At 47.3% G+C, this 19326-nt stretch overlaps 3 protein-coding genes across 5 annotated transcripts; 1 reads left to right on the forward strand and 2 right to left on the reverse strand.

The window, feature by feature from the left end:
* Window positions 1–6617: 6617 nt before the first annotated feature.
* LTB (lymphotoxin beta) lies at window positions 6618–8618 on the reverse strand. Of its 2 annotated transcripts, XM_028509992.2 has the most exons (4): window positions 8399–8582; window positions 7965–8016; window positions 7693–7764; window positions 6618–7267 (listed from the first exon to the last, which is right to left on the reverse strand). In XM_028509992.2, the coding sequence occupies exons 1-4, from the start codon at window positions 8558–8560 to the stop codon at window positions 6828–6830; spliced, it is 726 nt and encodes a 241-aa protein (XP_028365793.1). In that variant the 5' UTR covers window positions 8561–8582; the 3' UTR covers window positions 6618–6827. The 2 variants fall into 2 exon arrangements, with proteins under 2 accessions (XP_028365793.1, XP_035879700.1); XM_036023807.1 differs by lacking the exon at window positions 7965–8016 and having other exon boundaries at window positions 7131–7267; window positions 8399–8618.
* A 3939-nt stretch (window positions 8619–12557) lies between these two features.
* Window positions 12558–14631, forward strand: LST1 (leukocyte specific transcript 1). Its single transcript, XM_036022583.1, has 4 exons — window positions 12558–12574; window positions 12685–12924; window positions 13121–13139; window positions 13685–14631. Exons 1-4 carry the CDS (start codon window positions 12558–12560, stop codon window positions 13820–13822), a joined length of 414 nt encoding a protein of 137 aa, XP_035878476.1. The 3' UTR covers window positions 13823–14631.
* A 344-nt stretch (window positions 14632–14975) lies between these two features.
* NCR3 (natural cytotoxicity triggering receptor 3) lies at window positions 14976–17640 on the reverse strand. 2 transcript variants are annotated; one of them, XM_028510288.2, is made up of 4 exons: window positions 17052–17640; window positions 15484–15828; window positions 15206–15313; window positions 14976–15096 (listed from the first exon to the last, which is right to left on the reverse strand). In XM_028510288.2, exons 1-4 carry the CDS (start codon window positions 17104–17106, stop codon window positions 15047–15049), a joined length of 558 nt encoding a protein of 185 aa, XP_028366089.2. In that variant the 5' UTR covers window positions 17107–17640; the 3' UTR covers window positions 14976–15046. The 2 variants fall into 2 exon arrangements, with proteins under 2 accessions (XP_028366089.2, XP_035879701.1); XM_036023808.1 differs by having other exon boundaries at window positions 14976–15313; window positions 17052–17637.
* Between the last annotated feature and the right edge of the window lie 1686 nt (window positions 17641–19326).

Here is a 19326-nt window from a genome sequence, read left to right on the forward strand (position 1 = left end):
TCATGTATATTGTGTGGTATTTTTTATCTCTGGATAATACTGCTAATTTGGATAAGAGCTATGTTTACCTGGCTTAAAGAAATTAAATGCTTACATAAAACTTCTAAAAATATTATAAAAACTAATCCAGCTTTCACCAGTGTGGCTCAGTTGGTTGAGTGTTATCCCACAAAGTGAAAGGTTGGTATCGGGTTTGATACCCAGTCAGGACACATGCCTGGGCTGTGAGTTCAGTCCAGGGTCAGGGTGCTTACAAGAAGCAAGCAATCAATGTTTCATTCTGACATTGATGTTTCTCTCCCTCTCTTTTTCTCTCCCTTCCCCTCTCTAAAAATAAATGAATAAAATCTTTTTAAAAAATCCAAGTGCTTTTTCAGGATAAAGTGCTCTAGGAAGATATTTGATACTAAAACTGGTTTGGTTTGCTTAAATAAGCATATCTTTACAGTTATCAGAATTATTTACAATACTTTTATTTTACATGGGTTTATTAGGTAAATAAGTTCACACTATCTCTGTTGCAAAATTTATCAGCAAGAAAAATAACTGCATAGAATAAAATTTTCAAGTAACCTAAACAAATTATTGAGAACAAGTAAAATAAACAGATGTAAATGAATTAAAAGTTTTAGGTGAAATTTTCAGCAATATTTATGTTTCATGGTATATTTACTTAAATAGTTTATCAAAATCTTTTGGTAACTTGTATCCTAGAGTTTTGCCAAGTTAAGTTAAACTATGAGTCAAGTTAAATTCATTAACTGTCTACATCATTTCCCAGTAAGATAAAATACTAGAACATCAATCATTAAATAAGTCTATCTACTTTTGACTTCTTATTACAGAGAAACTAAAAGATAAATTTGGATCTGTTAATGAACATGTTTCATACTTTGTTGAGGAAGTATATGTTATCTAAAATTTATGAAATGTATTTGCCAGTAAAAGACACTATGTTTCCAGAGGTTAGGAAATATAGTCATAATTTGCCAATCTACAGAATGCTAATTGCTTACTTTTCAGCTGTCTTTAGAAATTAAGGTTTTGCTCTGGCTGGTGTGGCTCAGTGGATTGAGTGCCAGCCTATGAACACAAATGTTGCTGGTTCAATTCCCAGTCAAGGCACATGCCTGGGTTGCAGGCCAGGTCCCCAGTTGGGGGCTTGCAAGAAGCAACTAATCGATGTATCTCTTGCACATTGATGTTTATCTCCCTCTCTCCCTCCCTTCCCCTCTCTCTAAAAATAAATAAATAAAATATTTTTAAAATAAATTAAGGTTTCTAAGGGTTAAGAATTCTAATTACTATGGAAGGAATAACAAAAGAGTTCAGGAAAAGAAGATATAAGGCATGGAAATGTCTTTTAAAAAACTTTTTTTTTATTGATTGTGTTTACAGAAACAGAAAGGAAGTGGGGGGGGGAGAAACGTTGATTTGTTGTTCCACTTATTTGTGCATTTGTTGCTGCTTCTTGTATGTGCCCCAACCAAGGATTGAACCTGAGATCTTGGTTTACTGGGACAATGCTTTAACAAACTGAGCTACCTGGCCAGGGCCTGGAAATGCATTTTTTTTGAAATGCATTTTTTAAGAAATTAAAAAGAAAATAGTTTGTACTAAAATAAGTTGATTATTTCTGAATAACTAAAAAGAGATAAGCTAAGAGGGACAAGGAAAGTTGTGAAAGGTTTGTGAATAAGAAAACTTGAGAAAGAAATTTTACATGTGGTCAAACTAAATAAAATCAAAATGAGTTTAATTCAGTAAATGAATGTATTATTTTTTAAGGACTTTATTTATTTATTTTTAGAGAGGGGAGGGATGGGAAGGAGAAAGAGAGGAAGAGAAACATCAATGTGTGGTTGCCTCTCACACACCCAGAACTGGGGACCTGACCCACAACCCTGCAGGTGCTTTCACTCAGAATCAAACTGGCAACCCTTTGGTTTGCAGGCCTGTAGGAGACCGTTCTGTGTGGCATGGGCCCAGCTCCCACTCAGAAGGCCAGTGGAAAGTGAGGTCCGATGCACAGGACCCACGCTCATGGATAGATTCTCCCATGGGGAATCAGGCCTGCATTGTACTTAGACTACTATGGGACTTACTTTTGCTAAAACTTCCTCACCCTGAATTGAGGCAGCAAGTGCTTACTGTAACTTCCTAAAGTCTGTGCTAAACCTCCCCAATATGGAATGTAACCAGTTCAACCACTTTTACCTTTGGTTGAACCCTTCTCTTTGAAGTAAGTAGCACCATTCCCTTTGTTTTCTGTAAAAGGTAACCACCTAAAGCAAACCTATGTGAACCTGTGCTTAGTAAACAAGGACCCTCCTCAATGTAATGTGCCCAGAAAAGCAATAAAAGCTTGTCAAGTCAAGGGTCGGCGCTCTCCCTTTGAGAAAGTGGCCGTGCTGTCCCTTTCTCTCCACAGGACTCGGTAGTTCATGTGAATTTGTCTCATATCTCATCCACAATGTCATGGACCCCATGAGCCAGGGTCCACATTACAGGCCAGCACTCAATCCACTGAGCCACGCCAGCCAGGGCTGATATACTCTTCACAAGAGATTATAAAGAGAAAGCAAACATTTTGCTTTATTAAAGTTATGTTCTGCCCTCTGTACTTCCAGGTTTTTGATTGCTTAAGTAAACAGTCTTCTTAATATTAAAAAGAGCTAAATTTTGCTTACAACTATTTAACTTTCTGTATTTGTTGTGAAGTTTTGTGTTTAAAGATTTTATTTATTTATTTAAGGGAGAAGGGAGAAAGAGAGAGGGAGAAATATCGATGCTTGTGAGAGATACATCAATCGGTTGCCTCTTCACACACACCCAACTGGGGACCTGGCTCACAACGCAGGCATGTCCCCTGACTGGGAACTGAACCAGCGACCTTTGGATTCACAGGCTGGCACTCAGTCCACTGAGTCACACCAGCCAGGGCTGCCAGTGAAGTCTTTGTCACCATGACTAAGTAGATAACTAAGTATTGTCTTACAGTGACCTATGATCCTATTTGACCAATTATATTAAAGTTTTTATATGTTTGACAAACTTCCCAAAATTCAAAAACTAGAGTCCTTTTCTTTTTTTTTTAATAACTTTTTAAATTTATTTTTAGAGAGGGAAGGGAGAGAGAGAGAGAGAGAGAGAGAAACAAGAAATATCAATGTGCGGTTGCTGGGGGTTATGGCCTGCAACCCAGGCATGTACCCTGGCTGGGAATCGAACCTGGGACACTTTGGTTCCCAGCCCGCGCTCAATCCACTGAGCTACACCAGCCAGGGCAGATAACTGAGATTTTTAAAAAGAATCCTTGAAACATTCCAAAGGATCTCCCTCTCTCTCTCTCTCTTTATGAAAAAGGAAAATAACTAATTAAGTCTATTTGAGTTGCTGACATTACATGAGAAGCATTGTCATATAAGAAATAATAATTATATGCTATACTTGTATGCATATATTATTATTGTTAAAATAAATGTTCTAGAAATTATATTAAAATTCCTGAAATCTACAATATCCTAATATAATGTCTTCATTCATCATTCTAGTTATCTTAAAATGTGCTACAGAGGAAAGCAAATATGTCAACTGCATCATAATCAGATCTTTAACCATGTCACATTAAGTCTTTGTCATTTACAGAACGTCACTGTCTTACTCTGACTTTTTTTGCAAATATGTTTCATCTTCAGAGAGGACTCGGACACTTACTCTAAAATACATGTTTCTGTTTAACTCTCAGATTATACCTTTAAACTGGCTGAGGATTTGCAGAAGTCTAAGGAAAAACTGGATTCACGAAACTGTTAACCAAAAGAGCAAGATCAACAAGAATTAATAACATGGGGCTGAATGAGCTGATGAGAATGATTACAATTTTTATAATTTTATTTAAAATATTGCTGGTTCTTTAATCTTTTGTGTTTCTAGATATAAGGGAAACTTTTCTCTTTTTTTAAAGATTGTATTTATTTATTTTTAGAGAGATGGGAAGGGAGGGAGAAAGAAAGGGAGAGAGACATCAATGTGTGGTCGCCTCTCCCATGCCACTCACCAGGGCCCTGGCCCACAACCCAAGTGTGTGCCCTGACTGGGAATTGAGCCGGCGACCCTTTGGTTAGCAGGTGGCACTCAATCCACTGAGCTACATCGGCAGGGGGAAACTTTGCTCTTAAGCAACAAATTATACTTTTGTAAGCAGAATTGAAACATTTACCTTTTTCTACCTACTTGGTCCCTCCAGAATTCAGAAACTCTCAGTGACTATTCTTATTTTCATGACAATATTGTTATTTGTATAAGTTAATAAAAACCTGTTCTCCTTGTAACAGAACACAACTGGAAACTGATTATACTACGGAGGCTTTCACTGTAATGTCATACCGGAGAGACACACGCATGGACTCCGATATGAGCAGACAGCTTTGAGGAATTGAGACTGATTTATGGAAGCCAAAAAACCCTTGGATATATCACCCTGGTACTTTGCTTACAGAGTTCTCAGAAGCCTTAACCAGGTGAGTAAAGACGGTTGCTTTCTGGCAGGTGCAGGAATCTGAATTACTCAAAGAGAGAACCTCACCCAAATATATAGGTATTGCAGATGATGTCTGATGGCAAGTCCTTGCCTTGACGTTTCTGGCCTCAGGGGCCTTTAAAGCTCAATCTGAAGATTCCTTACGAAAAATTCCAGCAAAGCAGATTTAAAAGAAGCCTATTGGTTATTTACCATTCCTGCTGCTTATACATAAATAACAGGCCAACTTGTTTGAAACTAGACTTATTTCACAAACAAATTAGTCTTGGCTACATGGGGTAAAAATGAGGCTTATTTTAGAGAGAAAAATCACTGAGGACTAAAACTGCCCCTTTCCCAAAGCCATACCGGTGAAAGTGGGGCAACTTGATAAAAACTTCGGAGAAATCACTACAACAGTTCACATATGGACAGCCTTCATGACTGTTGCAGAAAAAAGACATTCGAATTGAAAACCACGAGAACTACCAGACCCTTGCACGCCTGCCTTCGCTCCATCTGAAGGTGACTCGAGCCAGACATCCTCAAATCTTCTCGACTGGCTGCCTTCAGAACACACAAACTGGGATTATCGTCGGCTTCAATCACTAAGCAGTGTTATCCTTTTGTTTCCAGAGAGATGCCTCTTATTAAATACCTGATTATTTTCATTAGAGGCCTAATGTTGGGAGTTACCTGCATCGTAGCCTCTTAAAATGAGAGACAACTGTTTAACTGAACTCACCTATTCTCAAGACTGAAAATGGTTTCTAAAACTGATATCCAACAGCCCTGGCCACTTAGTTCAGCTGGTTAGAGTGCCCTGCTGATAGGCCAAGGTTGCAAGTGTGATCCCCAGTTAGGGTACATACAAGAATTGACCAATACATGCATAACTAAATGGAACAACAAATAGAAGTTTCCTTCTCTCTCTCCCTTCTCCTCTCTCTACTCTAAAATCAATTTCTAAAGAAAATAAATAAAACTATAAATAATAATATCTTAATTGATCCTTTCCTAATGCTTCAGTCTAAAAATTGGCACAAATATTGAGCTGACTATAAACTCCTATGGCAGGCATGTCTCTGGCCCATGTCTTCCCTCCAAGGGGCATGATGGACCCAAGGAAGGCACTGCTACCTTGGCATCAAGGGGCTTTAAAATGTTTTGTTTGATCTACAGTGTTTTCTAGGAGAAAAATCCTAATCAAAAAGGGAAAATGAGGAGTAGAGTGAAGAAATAAAATAGAGTCACCAGCAGGCAGGGGAAAACCACATGGTGTGCCGCAGGGGTGGGGTGACCCACTGGGGTGACCTCGATAGGGCCTGGAGTCCCCCTCTGCCTCCTCCAGCCCAGGGCTGAAAGGCAGTCATAGGGCGAGAGGGCTGCTGTTTCTCACCCTAGGCCCCCACATTTGCCCATTCAAGGGAAGGAGACCTGAAGTGTGAAAGAGGGGTGAGAACTTTCCATCCCCACAACAGGTGGCATCAGATTTTCCTCCTCTCCTTCTCCCCAGATTCTCCATGGCGTTCTCAGATACCATCCCCATACCATCTCTCTCTGAAACACCCTCCCAGCTTTTTCCTTCAGCCTCCTCCCTTCACACCCCATGAGCTGTTGTTTTTGCTCCTTGGAAGGAAAGTTAACTCTGGGGTAGCGGTGAAAGGGCCTTCAGGTTACCCGCAGGGGAGAAGTACTGGGCCCTTCAGGCCTCCAGTTCTCAGCCAGTTCCAGGGTTCCTCTGGGGCTGGGCCTTTCTGAGTAGTGTTTGCCTTCCCCTATAATGACCCCTCTCTCGATATTGGAGGGGCCCAAGAGAAGAGTGCAGTGGGGTGGGGTTCATGTGGCTCTGAGAATCAGGATGCTTGCAGGCGTTCTGAGTCTGAGGAGATCCCCTTCCTTCTACCCTCTAATTGGGCCAATGCTGGGACAAGGCCATTCGGAGGCAGAGGGTGGGTGGGACTACAGACCCCCATCCCAGGGATCAGCCCCCACACAACATGTTATGAATTGTTTCAAGTATCCAGTAAAACACAAGAGAATACTTAACCAACCCTTGTTTCAAGCATCCAGAAGAACACAGAGAATACTTAACCAACTTTGTGTGCCCACCCTGAACCGAGACATGTTAACATGTCAGCATCTGTATGGGCAGCATTAAAGCTTGACATTCTTTATTTTCATCAGGATCAAAATCAGTTTCCAAACAGTGTCCTGCATTTTACCCCTACCACGGGGTCCCTGGTGATTGGGTCCCCAATAGCTGGGCTGACAGACACACTCCCACCCTGCAGGGCTACCATCATCACCCCACCATCACAGCCCCAAAGAAAGTCTTCCCTCTCCTGTAGTCCACCATGTCGGGGTGGCTGATGTTGACGTACACCCTCTCGCCCCTCTGGAGCTGCACCAGGCCGCCGACCCCCACGCTGGTGTACCAGAGCTTCCGGGTGCGGTCCAAGGCTGGGCTCACAGTCTCGACACCCTCGAGCAGTAGGTCGGGAGTCCTGGGTCCGTAGGCGCCCCCCGCCCGGTACAGCCGGCTGCGCAGCGTGAACGAGCGGTCGAGGGGGTCCCCGTCCGCAGGGGGCGCCCGGCCTCGGTAGCCGACCTGGCAGTAGAGGTAATAGAGGCCGTCCCGCGGGAGGGCCAGCCCGTCAGCGCTGGAGAACTGCGCCCCGCTCCTCAGAAACGCCTCTTCTTTCTCCGCCTCCCAGGCTAGACCCTGTCCCAGCGTCCAGGCGCCTGCGGAGAAATGGGTGGGTCGGCTGGGCTCTCGGAAATCCGATCCCAGAGGAGCGATTGAGACCGGGATACCCTGGGAGGGAGGGCGGGCGGCGGGGGGGGGGGCTTCTAACCCCCTGCGGGAACCAAGCCGGGAGAGGGCAAGGTAAGGGTGCTGCCTCTGCAATGGGTGCAGTTGGGAACTGAGGGCACCTGGGCAGGGTGTGGAGCGCGGCTCTGGGGAGGAGATCCAGGCCGGGTTTTGCCTGCTCCCGTAGGGAAGCCAGGAGCTGGAATGTGGGGCTGGTGGAAGGGTGGGCTCATTAGGGGCGAGAGGTGGTGAATTGGGTAAGACCCAGGGCACTACAATATCGGAGTAAAGGGGCTCTAACAATGGACGAACAGAACTGGCCCTCTTGGACTATTCAGATCTACGAGACCCTTACCTATGAGGTGAGCAGCTGGGAGCCTGGGGCTGGGATCTGTTTCTGAGTCCTGCTCAGGCAGCTCCTGGGACCCTGAAAGGGGCGAAGAGTCCACGATTGGGACGGGGCGGCTACCCAGGCATGATCGCCCTGAGAAGACAGGGCGCCAGGGCCCAGGGATGGGGCACCTGGATTCCTGGATGAAGAGTAAGAGAGTATCTGGGAATGCAGTTGGATGAGAGATGGGAGTCCCTGAGGGTCTGGAGCCGGGAGGGGAGATGATCTGCTCTTACCCAGTTGCTGCTGAGCCTTTGCTTGTGCCCCGGGGTCAGTGGTCTCCGTTACCTGAGTGGGTGGGGGTCACAGTAGCCAGAATTCAGTCTCGGCTGATGCCAGTCCCACCCCTCTCAACCATAGACCCAACCTCCCAGCCCAACATCCATTCCCCAGCAGGGGAGCAATCAAGGTAGATACACTTTGACAGGCAGACTGAGGCCTAAGTATTTCTTGGGAAGAGGGAGGAGACTGAGAGACAACCAGGAAGGGGCTTGCAGACATCAGGACACAACAGCATCACAGGAACAGGGAAAGAGCCAGCAAAGAGGAGAACCAGAAACCCCTGCCAGAGACAGCCAAGCCAGCTGAGCAGGTGATGCAAGAGACCCCAGACATAGCCCAAAATAAGTGAGCATGAGCAACAGCTCTCTGGGTTCTTGTGGCCACTCACCGGTCCTCCTTGCTTCTGGGGCACCACAGCCAGCACAGCCAGGACAGTGATAGGCACAGCCAGCAGTAAGGTCACCAGGGAAGTGGTTCCTGCCACAGCCAGCAGGAGGCAGCCCTTCCCCCGGGGCCTCCTCCCCCAGCCTTCCAGCCCCAGTGCCCCCATTGAGACTGAGCCAGGGCCAGGGGAAGGGGGCTTTCATATCTCAGGGGTGGGGCCCACCCTCCCCATAGACCCACACACCTGCTTGGGACTTTCCACACACCCCTGCTCCCCTCACCCAGCTTCCTGTTTACCCAGAGCTGGGGTGGGGCAGCTGGATGCCGGGGTTCCTTGAACTGGGGAAGGAGTTGAGGTGAAGAGACAGGCTTTCAGCATAGATCTGGAGGGGGTCTTAGAGATCTTCTGGCTCAATGGGGAGGGAAACTGGGGCCCAGGCAGGGCAGATAGCTTGCTGAAAAGTCTGGTAGCAAAGCTGCAATGAGAACACAGAACTCCCAATATCCAGTGCATCCTGTAGGCTTCTGCACCTCAGAGGAGGGTGCTGGAGAGAGGGCTGCACCCACATCCCTGATGTCAAGAACTGGGGTCTTGAGAGATGGACATCCAGGTCCCTAAGAAGAACATTTCCCCACACTGGACTGACCTCCTCCATTCCTGTCTCCCCCAACCCCTAGAACTGAGTCCACAGCAATGGCAGCTGAAGGGGGTCTCACTGAGGAGGGATGGAATGAGCATTACCTCCCTGGCTGCAGAGTACACATAAGAAAACCATAAGGCATGTCCTCGAAGAGCTTTGCAGCCCAGAATGAGCTCCATCCATTGAGTAGGTGTTGACTAAGTGTTTATGAATAAATGAAGAAAGGACAAATGAATGAGTAAGCAAGATCAGGCAGCACAGGTCAAACGAACATTAGGGAAGACCATGCGGTAGGAGTTGGGGGAAAGACCAAGTCCAAGGAAGTTAGAGGTGGTCGCAGATCATCTCCCTTTCTCAGCGACATCTCTGTGTGTTTGGATAATAATAACAATATAAGTTAATAGGCAAACAGCACTTAGCATGTGCCTGCAACTGATGCATACACTTTATATATAATAACTCTTTTAAATCCCAATGAAAATCCTATAAGAGGAAACTGAGACAGAGAGACATTAAGGAACTTGTGGAAAGTCACACAGTAGTGGTGGAGTTGGAATTTGAACCCAGGCAGCCTGGCTCCAGAGCCTTGATCAAAAGTTTAAAAGCTAAGTGAATTCAGATTTGTGCATTTCACTACATGTAAATTTTGCTTTCTTCAGCTCTCCAAAAGAGAAACAGAGAAACAAATAATGAACTCAGTCAATGCTAAACATGGCAAAGGGTTTAGAGATGAAATGTGCTGATGTTTGCAACTTTGGAAGGTATCAAAAAATCAGATGGATTGATAGATAAGTGATATAGCAAGTGTAGAAAAATGTTTAATTGTAGAATCTAGATGGTAGGAATACTTTCACTGTACAATTCTATCCATTTTTTCTATGTTTAAACTTTTTAATAATAAATGTATAAAACTTCCCAAAACTGAATATTATCCTACTGTCCTGCAAGAGAGAAAAAACAATATGAAGGGGGAGTGAGAGGAAATAGCAAAAAGTTTCTGAATTTGGAGAAGAAAATGCAAATGCTTACGGACCCAGGCACCAGATCTCCTCCTGACCCCTTGCCTCCCTGAGTTCCCCAGTCCACCCTCCTCAGGGACGGGTGTGCAGCCCTCCAGCACACATCTCCCTGACCATCACAGTGCCACTAAGAGGGCTTCATCCACGACCCTGTCCAAAGGGCCTCAGACTACTGCCCTTACTTATTTTTGTGCTTAATATCAGAATGCTGCCTCTAGCAAAAGTCCACCTGGATTACCCATCCCTTTTTTCAAAACATCAATTTGTCATCAACTTTCTATCCTAGATCTAACAGCAGTACTTCTGTAGGTCTAGTCTGGCTGCCTTTGACTTTCCTGTTTGTAAATCCGTCAGCCAAGCACCCTGCTAGATAGAGCCCAGAACAGGAGAAGGTGAGTCACCCCAAAAGCACCAGAGCTCCCAGTCTGCTGCGGGAGCTAGGGTGTGTCCACACACATACACTGAGATCATGAGCTCTCAGTGGATGCAGTTCAAGAAGTAACTGGGAGAGAGTTAATCAGGGAAGGCACCTGGAGGATGTATGCAATCACTGACTCCTTGCAGACTCAATAGGATGGCAGGATCTGAGAGGGATTACAGGCTTCTTTACAGTCTGAGGAGTCTGAAAGGAAAAATGTCCTAACCCTACCGTAAAGCCTAACTTCCTGTTCTAACAATGCTGGGGAGGCCTCAAGGCTGGGGGAGAAGTGAAAGCCAGAGAAGGGGCAGGAATGTCACAGGTGTCAACAATTCCTTCCACCCAGGCAGCTCCAGCCAGTTGCCCCACCCAGCCCTCAACCCCCTGCCCGCCATAGGCTCGGGGTAAGCTGGAAAGGTGCAGGGACCCTTGGGGGAGGGTGTGGGACAGGCACACCCCAGAGTAACATGAGGCTATGGTGAAAAAGTATAGCTTTGAGGTCCCCTCAGCCCTGGAGGAGTCCTCTGTCCACCCTTTGTCTCTGCTCCCTTCCAAAATTAAAAACAATCCACTTCTGCCCCTACTGCCTTCCGTGGCCACCTCAGGCCCTCCTCTCCACCTGGGCTTCTGCTCCCACCCTCCCAACCCCCATCAGCCCAGAATTCCTCTTGTACCCAGGAGGGTCTCAGTTTTCAGACTCTGGTCAGTGCATCTGGCTCTGGGGTGAAGTCAGAGGCCCCCTCTTTGCCTTCAAACAGGAACTAGTGGTTGTAGGCAGGAAGTGCCTGAAGGGAAGTTATGGGGCCCCAGCCACTCCTCCATGGCCCACTTCAGCCCCACAGAATCTGCCCAAGAGAAGCAGCTCTCCAAGCTCTGCTGAGTCCCTCTGGGACTGAAGGAGAGGACCCCTGAGTCCCCCAGGGGCCAGGTGGTACTGGATATTTTTAGGTCACCACAGTGGCTAAGAAAGGACTGGGAGATAAAAAGGTCCAATTAAGGGCTTTCATTCAAGGCGAGACACTGAGATCAGGCGGGCCGAGTCCGAGCAGTCTGCAGCAGCAAGGGAAAGGGCAGCAGGATTTTTAAGGGTGCATAGCCAACCTCCGAAGAGGATGGGTCACCCTGCTGATCTGCCCCAGGTGTCCAGGGCATAGGTGTTTGCAAGACGATGTCCTCTGATCAGTGATGGCTGATTCGGTGGCAGAAAGTCAGGGAGATTTATGGGCCTTCCCTCTGGAAAAAGCTCGAAGGAGAGGGGAGGGCAGTGAGGATTCAACAGGTTTCCAGAAGGATGCCAGCAGCTATGTCTCAGTTGCTTCTGGTAACAGGGAATGTCTTGGTTAGTAGTCAGGTATTTAGCTGGTGACGCATACCTTCTTTGTTATAGCATAGGAGGTGGCTTTGTTCTTGAAGTCCCAGTACATTCTAACAGACACTGCCCTCCCTACCTTTCCACCAGTCCCCACAGGCATTCCAAACTCTGGCTTGTCCTTTTCCACCAACTCCCTTTCTGAACAGAACTTAGAAGTATCCAGTGCTGGGAAGGCCCTTATGGTCAGCCTGGGGCAGGCGAAAGGGGATGGACTCTGGAGCTGGACAAACTGAACTTGAACCCCAGCTCTGGCACTTCCAGGCTGGTTCCTCACCAGAGAGATGGGCACCACCACACCCTCCTATGTGCAGTGATGAATGGAAAGGGCCCGGTTCAGGGCTGGACAGGAGTGAGGGTACTCGGCCTGGGAAGATTATAACAGAGGGCCTGTACTTTACAGATGAGGAACTTGGGGCACGTGACTCATCCCAGGCCATTTAGGCTGGCAGGGCAGGGGCTAGGTTTTCTGATCTCCAAGCCAGTCTTCAGTCCCCAACCTAATGGCAGATTTGAATGACTTGATAGCAGGCGAGGTAACCCTCGCACAGGGCGCAGTGTGTGAAAAGGGATGTGTGCAGTTCATGAGTAAGTAACCTCTCAGGACCAGCAGTGAGGTGGGCAAGGGACTTCATGGAGAGACCCAGAAGCAGTAGGGATGGCAATGGGAGCCTCTGAGGAATAAGAGGTCTCAGGAGCGAGTGACATAGCCAATGATGGGTGGGTCCCTCTGGTAGGAGGTGAGGGAAGAATCTCGGAGAGTATATTTGTCTGCCACTAATACCGTAGGAGGGGTCACTGAGATATCCCCACCAACCAGGAGGATGAGGTAAACTGAAGAAGGAAAGGGGCCCTCTCATACTCATTCCTTTTCCCTACAGACAAATGCCTTTACCTCTATGGCAGCTCAGGGCTGGGAGGGCTCCTGGTTGTGGTTCTGTCCTCCTGTATGTGTTGGCTGCATCGGGGAGGTGAGCCCACCCTGACCTCCGTCATCACCGCCCAGCAATGCCCCAAGGGACCCCCACCCACACCCTTTCTTACCGCTTTCCCAGAAGCGCCCATCAACCCTGACACGCCCTGGTGAGGAAGGTGGGAGAAGCTGGTGGGAGAGGGAAGGGGAGAGTGTCCAAAAAGAGAGTCCAGGGCTTTGGCCATGGGAACAACAGGCAAGTCGAGTGAGGAACAGACCTAGGGAGTGGGGAACTGTGGGGGGCACTCAGGAGGATTGGGAAGCACACAGGTTGGGCCATGCTGACCTTTTTTTCCTTTCAGTGAGGAAGCTGGAAAGGAGCTGGGTGAGTGAGTGCAGAGGGCAGGGAAGTGGGTGAGGGGGCCACTAGAGAAGGCTGAGGCTTGAGATGGTGGGGGCCAGGGAAGAGAGAGAAAGCAGGAACATGAGAGAGTCACTGAGAGAAAAAGAAAAGAGAAGCAAAAACAGAAATAAGAGAATGGGTAGAAGAGAGGAAAGAAATGGTGTAGAGATAGGAAAAGGAAGTGAAACAAAAGAGAAAGAGAGAGGGGAAGAAATGAGAGAGACAAAGAGTGAGAGCAAAAGAGAGAATAAAAGAGACTCTCGAAAAGAGAGACACCAAGAGAAAAAGTGAGGGAGAATTAGAGTAAGGGGCGGGGGCGGAGGGAGGCGGACAGTGAGACACACAGCAAAAGGGAAACTGGAGAAAAGAGCCTGAGCTGAGGGGAGAAGGGAGGGGTGTGGGGAGGAGAGGCTGAGGAGGCAATGATGTAAGAAAGTGGGGGTGGGGCAAGCACTCACGGGTCAGGCTCCGCTGAGGAAGGCCTCTCCTGTCACCTTCCTCCTGTCAGCTTCAGCACTGGCCTCTAGGAGCAGGAACTCCACCGTGCGTCTCTGTGGAGGCTGCCCTACTGCAAGCGACCTGACCTTGGTGATCCAGAAAGGGAAGGCTCCATGGGGGACTCCAGCACCAACTACACCTGTATTGCTGAAAACAAACCCACCTGAACCCCCAGATACCACCCTCAACCCAGGCAAACATCCTGTGGCTCACCCAGCAAAGACCATGGTCTTGAGGCCTCCCATGTCTCAGACTTCTCAGTCTATCTCAAGCCCCCATTCGATATAGCCACCATCAGAACTTAACTGACTTACCTTCCCACCCACTCTGGGATCAAGTAGTGACTTATTGGATGAAGAAGGGTGTTTAGGGACCCAAGCTCCCCTGAGGCCAGAACAGAGTATAATAGCCCCTGCCCCACCCCTTGTATGCGGTTTCGCTTTCTACTGTTTCAGTTACCTGCAGGCAGAAAATATTAAATGGGTAATTCTAGAAGTAAACAATTCCTAAGTTTCAAATTGCACACCATTCTGAGTAGCTTGCTGAGATTTCATGCTGTCCCGCCTCATTCTGCCTGGTACATGAGTCATCCGTTTGTGCACAAATCCACCCTGGATATGCTACCCAGCTGCAGTGCATCCCACTGGGTTACAAGACCAGCCGTCGTGGCATTGCAGTGCTTGTGTTCAAGTCACCCGTATCGCACGCAGCCTAACACTCTGCCACAGTGCCTGTGCCTACACCTTTCACGTTGGTCCCCTCACTTCATCACATCACCTAGGCAAGCATTGTTCATCTCACGTATCACAAGAAGAAGGGTGAGTACAGGACAATCAGATATTTTGAGAGGGAGAAACCACATCCATATAATTTTTATTATAGTATGTTGTTATAATTGTTCTATTTTATTACTATTGTTTTCAATCTCTTACTGTGCCTAATTCATAAATTAATGCTTATCATAGATATGTACATGCAGAAAAAAAACAGGGGTTTTGAAATATATCTCCTGTGGATTGGGGCAGACTTTTATATTTGTCTATGGGCAACTGACAAGTAGGACCAATCAGATTTGATACGTCTCATTTCTCAGGAGAATCAGCCTCAGCCTCCTGGGCCCAGGGGAATTGGGTCCTATTCTGTTGAGCCCCAGGACAGTGGTGGGAGGGGTTCTAGGCACAATTGCTGGGAAGCTCCCTTCTTGGACCTTTCTAGGTCAGGCTTAGCAGAAGGAAGAGTTAAGAATCAGGGGAACCTGGAGAAGAGCACACCAGGGTATCCAGAAAATGTGGAAGGAAATACATAAGACCTATTAGAAGCTAGTGGTGGGAGAGAGAGAGATTTATTGGGGTCTTCTGATGAGCACTGGGATCACTGGGGTCTGGAATCACTTAGCAGAGGCCATCCAAGCTGTGGCAGTGTGTTCCCATGTGACAGTGGCCTGGTGGTGACATGGCCAGAGTCAATTCTCTTCTTGATCTCGGTCTCCTCCTCCTCCAGCTCTCTCACTGCCCCTCCATCTCTTCCATTGCCATGGCTCCATAACTCACAATTGCCTTGGTAATAGATGGTGCTGCCCATGGCCACAGAGAGAAAGCTGAAGGCATAGAATCCAGCCCGAAGGAGGAGGACTGTGAGGGCCCCTAGCCGAGGAGGTCCTGCATATGGGTGGTAAAGAAGAAGAGCTTGGTAAAGGGGACCCAGGGAATAATGTGCACAGGCTCAGGGAGGGATAGAGGGCAGGGAGCCTCAGGGAAGGACTCTCAACTCCCTCTTCCAGGGAGAGTGGAGCCTCTAGCCAAGGACACGCAGCCTCCTGGGGCCTCACCTTTTTCCACCACCAGCAGGGTCCCATTCCCTGTCCCGACACCCAGGCCCAGCACCTCCACACTGCACACATAGATTCCGGCGTCACTGCCTCGGGTGTCCCAAATCTGCAGCTCAGCCTGGTGGTCACAGAGGAAGCGGGAAGAGGCAAGAGGGGCCAGGCGGCCCCTGAACTCTGGAGTCCTGTTCCTCACCTCCTTCTCTGGGGCCACCTTATCCCGGTACCACGTGACAGAGCCAATGGCCAGTCTCCCTTGGCTGACATTGAAGGAGCAGGGCAGGAGGACAGCGGCACCCTCCTGGGTACGAATCTCAGGGGGCTGGGACACCCAGAGAGCACAGGATTCTAGGGGCAGAGAGAAGACCCAGATAAATGCCTCCCCAGTCACTCTGAAAAGACAAGAGAGCTTGCAGTAGAATATCCCAGCTGTCACTAACCCACAGAGAGTCGGGGGACTAACACATCGGGTCATTAAACCTATTTCTATTTACCAATCTAATTCTTAACATTGCTTATTAAATCATTCTCAATTCTTTCCTGTACCAACTCTCACACTCAGCTTTCATCATTTTCCAGCTACACTCACCAGTAACATCTTGCTGAAATTTAACCTGTCACAATGAAATTGAATCTCAAAAATGAATGTGGCTGCCTAGTTCACTGATAGCATTAATTATATCATCCTAGGTATTATTTCTGTGCTAATGACATTCTATAGTATACCACCCTTGCTACTTTGGTTTTTGTTAAAGAGCATTAACTACTTAAAACATCAGGTGAGGACCTGGTTGTAATTGATTGCGATCCCTATTTAAATTATCTAAATTGATGAATTAAACCAGTTATTAAAATCCCCAATCAAATTCTCTGATTAGTGAAATTTACCAGTCATTCTTCTATTTCAGTGGTTCTCAAACTTAAAAGCTCATTGAAATCACCTGGAGTCTTTGTTAAACCAGCTCCCTGGGCCCCATCCCCAGACTTTTTTATTCTGTGGGTCAGGAGTGGGGCCTAGATTTGCCCCAGGTTCCAGCTGATCTGAAGCTACAAGTCTGGAGTCCACACTGCATTGAGTTAAGGAATATGTCTGATAGGTAAGGTCTCTCAGTTAATTAAAATCAGCTTCACTAAGAAACTTATCTCAGATTTAATTAGGCCTTCCAAACTCCTAATTATATCTAGACCCAGATAATAAGCCTTGTTTAATTGGCTTATTACGCTCATCAAATTAAAACTGACCCCTTAAAAAAATAGATCCCTTCAAGCCAATTTTATTGGCCCTTTCAACTTTATCCTTTTAGGTAGGTGGCTGAGGAGAAAAGAGCTCTGGGTGGAAGCTGGGGAGTGACCCCGCCAGCAGGCAACATGGAAGAAACTGAACTGCGGAGTCCCTGGATTTCAGCTCTGTGGAGGGCCACGTGCTCCCACTCTCCTTTCCTTGCCGCTCCCTCAGGGCTCAATATTCAGCCCCCACCAGCCTGCACCGCAGGACATCTATGTCCGGCCTCCCTCATTCTTCCTCCTCCCAGCCCCATAGCCCTCAGAGTCCTGGGAGAAAGCCCTGTCACCTGGATGGACCGCGATAAAGATGAGCACCATCATCTGGGCTGTGCCGGAGGACATTCCAGTTGAAGGGAACCTGGGCAGTGAGGTCTGAGCGGAGGAGGAATGGTCTTTGGTCTCGAAGGCCTTTGGTGACGATGAGGGTGGGAAGCTTTCTATGACCCACAGGACTCACATATCACTTGCCAAGAACCTCAACCGCCTGGGACCTTGGGCATGAAATGCATGCCTCTCTGAGGAGAGAGGCTTCTGCTGATGGTGATATCTGGGTCACGAGGAGGTGGGAGCAGGTTGCCTAAGTATTTGAGAGAGAAGGTAGGGCTTAAATGCCTGGTAACACCAGGGTGGGTGGGTGGGCAGGTGAGACCAGGATGTGGTTCCCCCAACTTCCGATGTTCAAGAAGACCAACCCTTAACCCAGAAGCACCTCCCAGAGCCCTCCTGGCCCAGAGCTAACCTAAGTCCCCACCCTTTGGGTCAACAGGGCCCAGGCCCACCCCATTCATTTTTTTCCCTTGAATCTGGATCTCCCCCAGAGCAGCTCTAGAAATTCTATAATTGTAGGGTTTAGGAGAAGCAAACTGATTGGTGGTGACAGGGTTGCTAGAGACTTAATCCCTGTTTAACTTTGGCTGTTGACTAGGAAGGTTTGGCAAAGTGAGTGCAGCTGATGGAGATGCTTGGACTCATTCAGGTCTCCACTAAAGGAATTCACCTCTCACAGAGGTCTGCTTTATGGAGAACTCGGTGCATGGACTTATCACCCACTGGTAAATTCACTCATTTATTATTTTATTCATTGTTTAACTAACATTTATTGAGAAACTACAAAGTGTCCATTACATGAAATGTGTTTGTAGAGACACAAATGAAAGATACATTGTGTTACATGTGGCTGCAAAGTTATACAGGGATTAATACAAGAGTATGCCACACGTGTATCTTACAGACCTTTGTGAGACAACACAGCGGGTAGAAAAGAAAGATTACCTGTAATGTGTCTGGTGAAACATGGGCCCAGCTCTCACCACACACTTCTCTCTGGCTCCTTTCAGATCAACACGTTATTTTTCTTTGTGTCTGTGTTTCCAACTCTTCCCCGCCGCCCCCACAGTCCCCCTTCTACTGCAGTAAACTGGAGTGTTTTGTTTTGTTTTTCTGGAGAAGCAGTAATCTCATGCTTAAGAGTTCTGTCTTAGAGTCAGGTTGGATTCAAATGCCAGCTCCCCAACAAACTAGTTATATAAGTTTGAACAAATTATTTAACTTACTCTGAACCGTCTAGGCCAGGACGCATGCCAGGGGGGCCTAACCAGAGGGTGTGGGACTGCGGTGCCAAGGCAAGGCAAGGGCTGCCCCCTGGTGGCTACATTGAATGAGAAGCCTCCCCAGGATCTTAAATTCCAGCTTCTGCCCTGTCCCTTACCTTGCCTCTTGCTATCAACACCTACCACCCCACAAAGAGTCAATGTAGAGAAAACAGGGTGTTCACTCAACTGTGAGAAACCCATGGTTTGGAGAGGGAGAGAAGGTGACCACTTAGTGGAGTGGGGGCGGGGGCTGGAATGGGTGACTGGCCTGAAAGTAAAACCTTACTGTCACAGTGCATACTCACAGAGCTCTACTTCATGGCCTAAGGCAACATAGCTTAGAAGTCTAGTCAGCCTAAATTGGAGTCCTGGTTCCACTACTAGCACATGTGGAAAATGGGAGTGTAGCATCTGTCACTCCCAGATCCTGCTGTGCTGGGTGCGCAGTGTCTGGTAGCCCCTAGCTCCTCCCCAGTCACGGGCTAGGACGACCCATGTGACAGCTGGGCCTGAACTCATGGGTGTTTTGTTCTCTCTACCTTTTATTTACTTACGATTTTAAATATACAAAAATGCTGTGGATTCCAAAGACAATATTTAGATTTTTTTAAGTCCATCTAGAATAAATTCTGTGTAGAACTTTTTCAATAATTCTGAGATGCTCTGGGGAACTTTCACCCGAAGAATGGGAACTGCCATGCAAATCAGCTCAGCACACACAAGGATGGAATTTTTCAAAAGAAAATTCTAGCAGGGACTCAAGAGGAGAGGCAATGAATAGAAAGTTGTTGGGTGGAAAAAGGGAGAAAAAGAGTGAACGACTGTAATAGCATAAACAATAGAAATAAATTAAATTTTTAAAAGATTAAAATAGGACTTCCGGCAAGATGGAGGAATAGGTGGACGCATCGTATCTCCTCGCACAACCAAGAACAGAACAACAATAATTTACAACAATGATTTGCAGTCA

Source organism: Phyllostomus discolor, chromosome 4 (genome assembly GCF_004126475.2).
Source record: "Phyllostomus discolor isolate MPI-MPIP mPhyDis1 chromosome 4, mPhyDis1.pri.v3, whole genome shotgun sequence".
Taxonomy (NCBI): Eukaryota; Metazoa; Chordata; class Mammalia; order Chiroptera; family Phyllostomidae; genus Phyllostomus; species Phyllostomus discolor.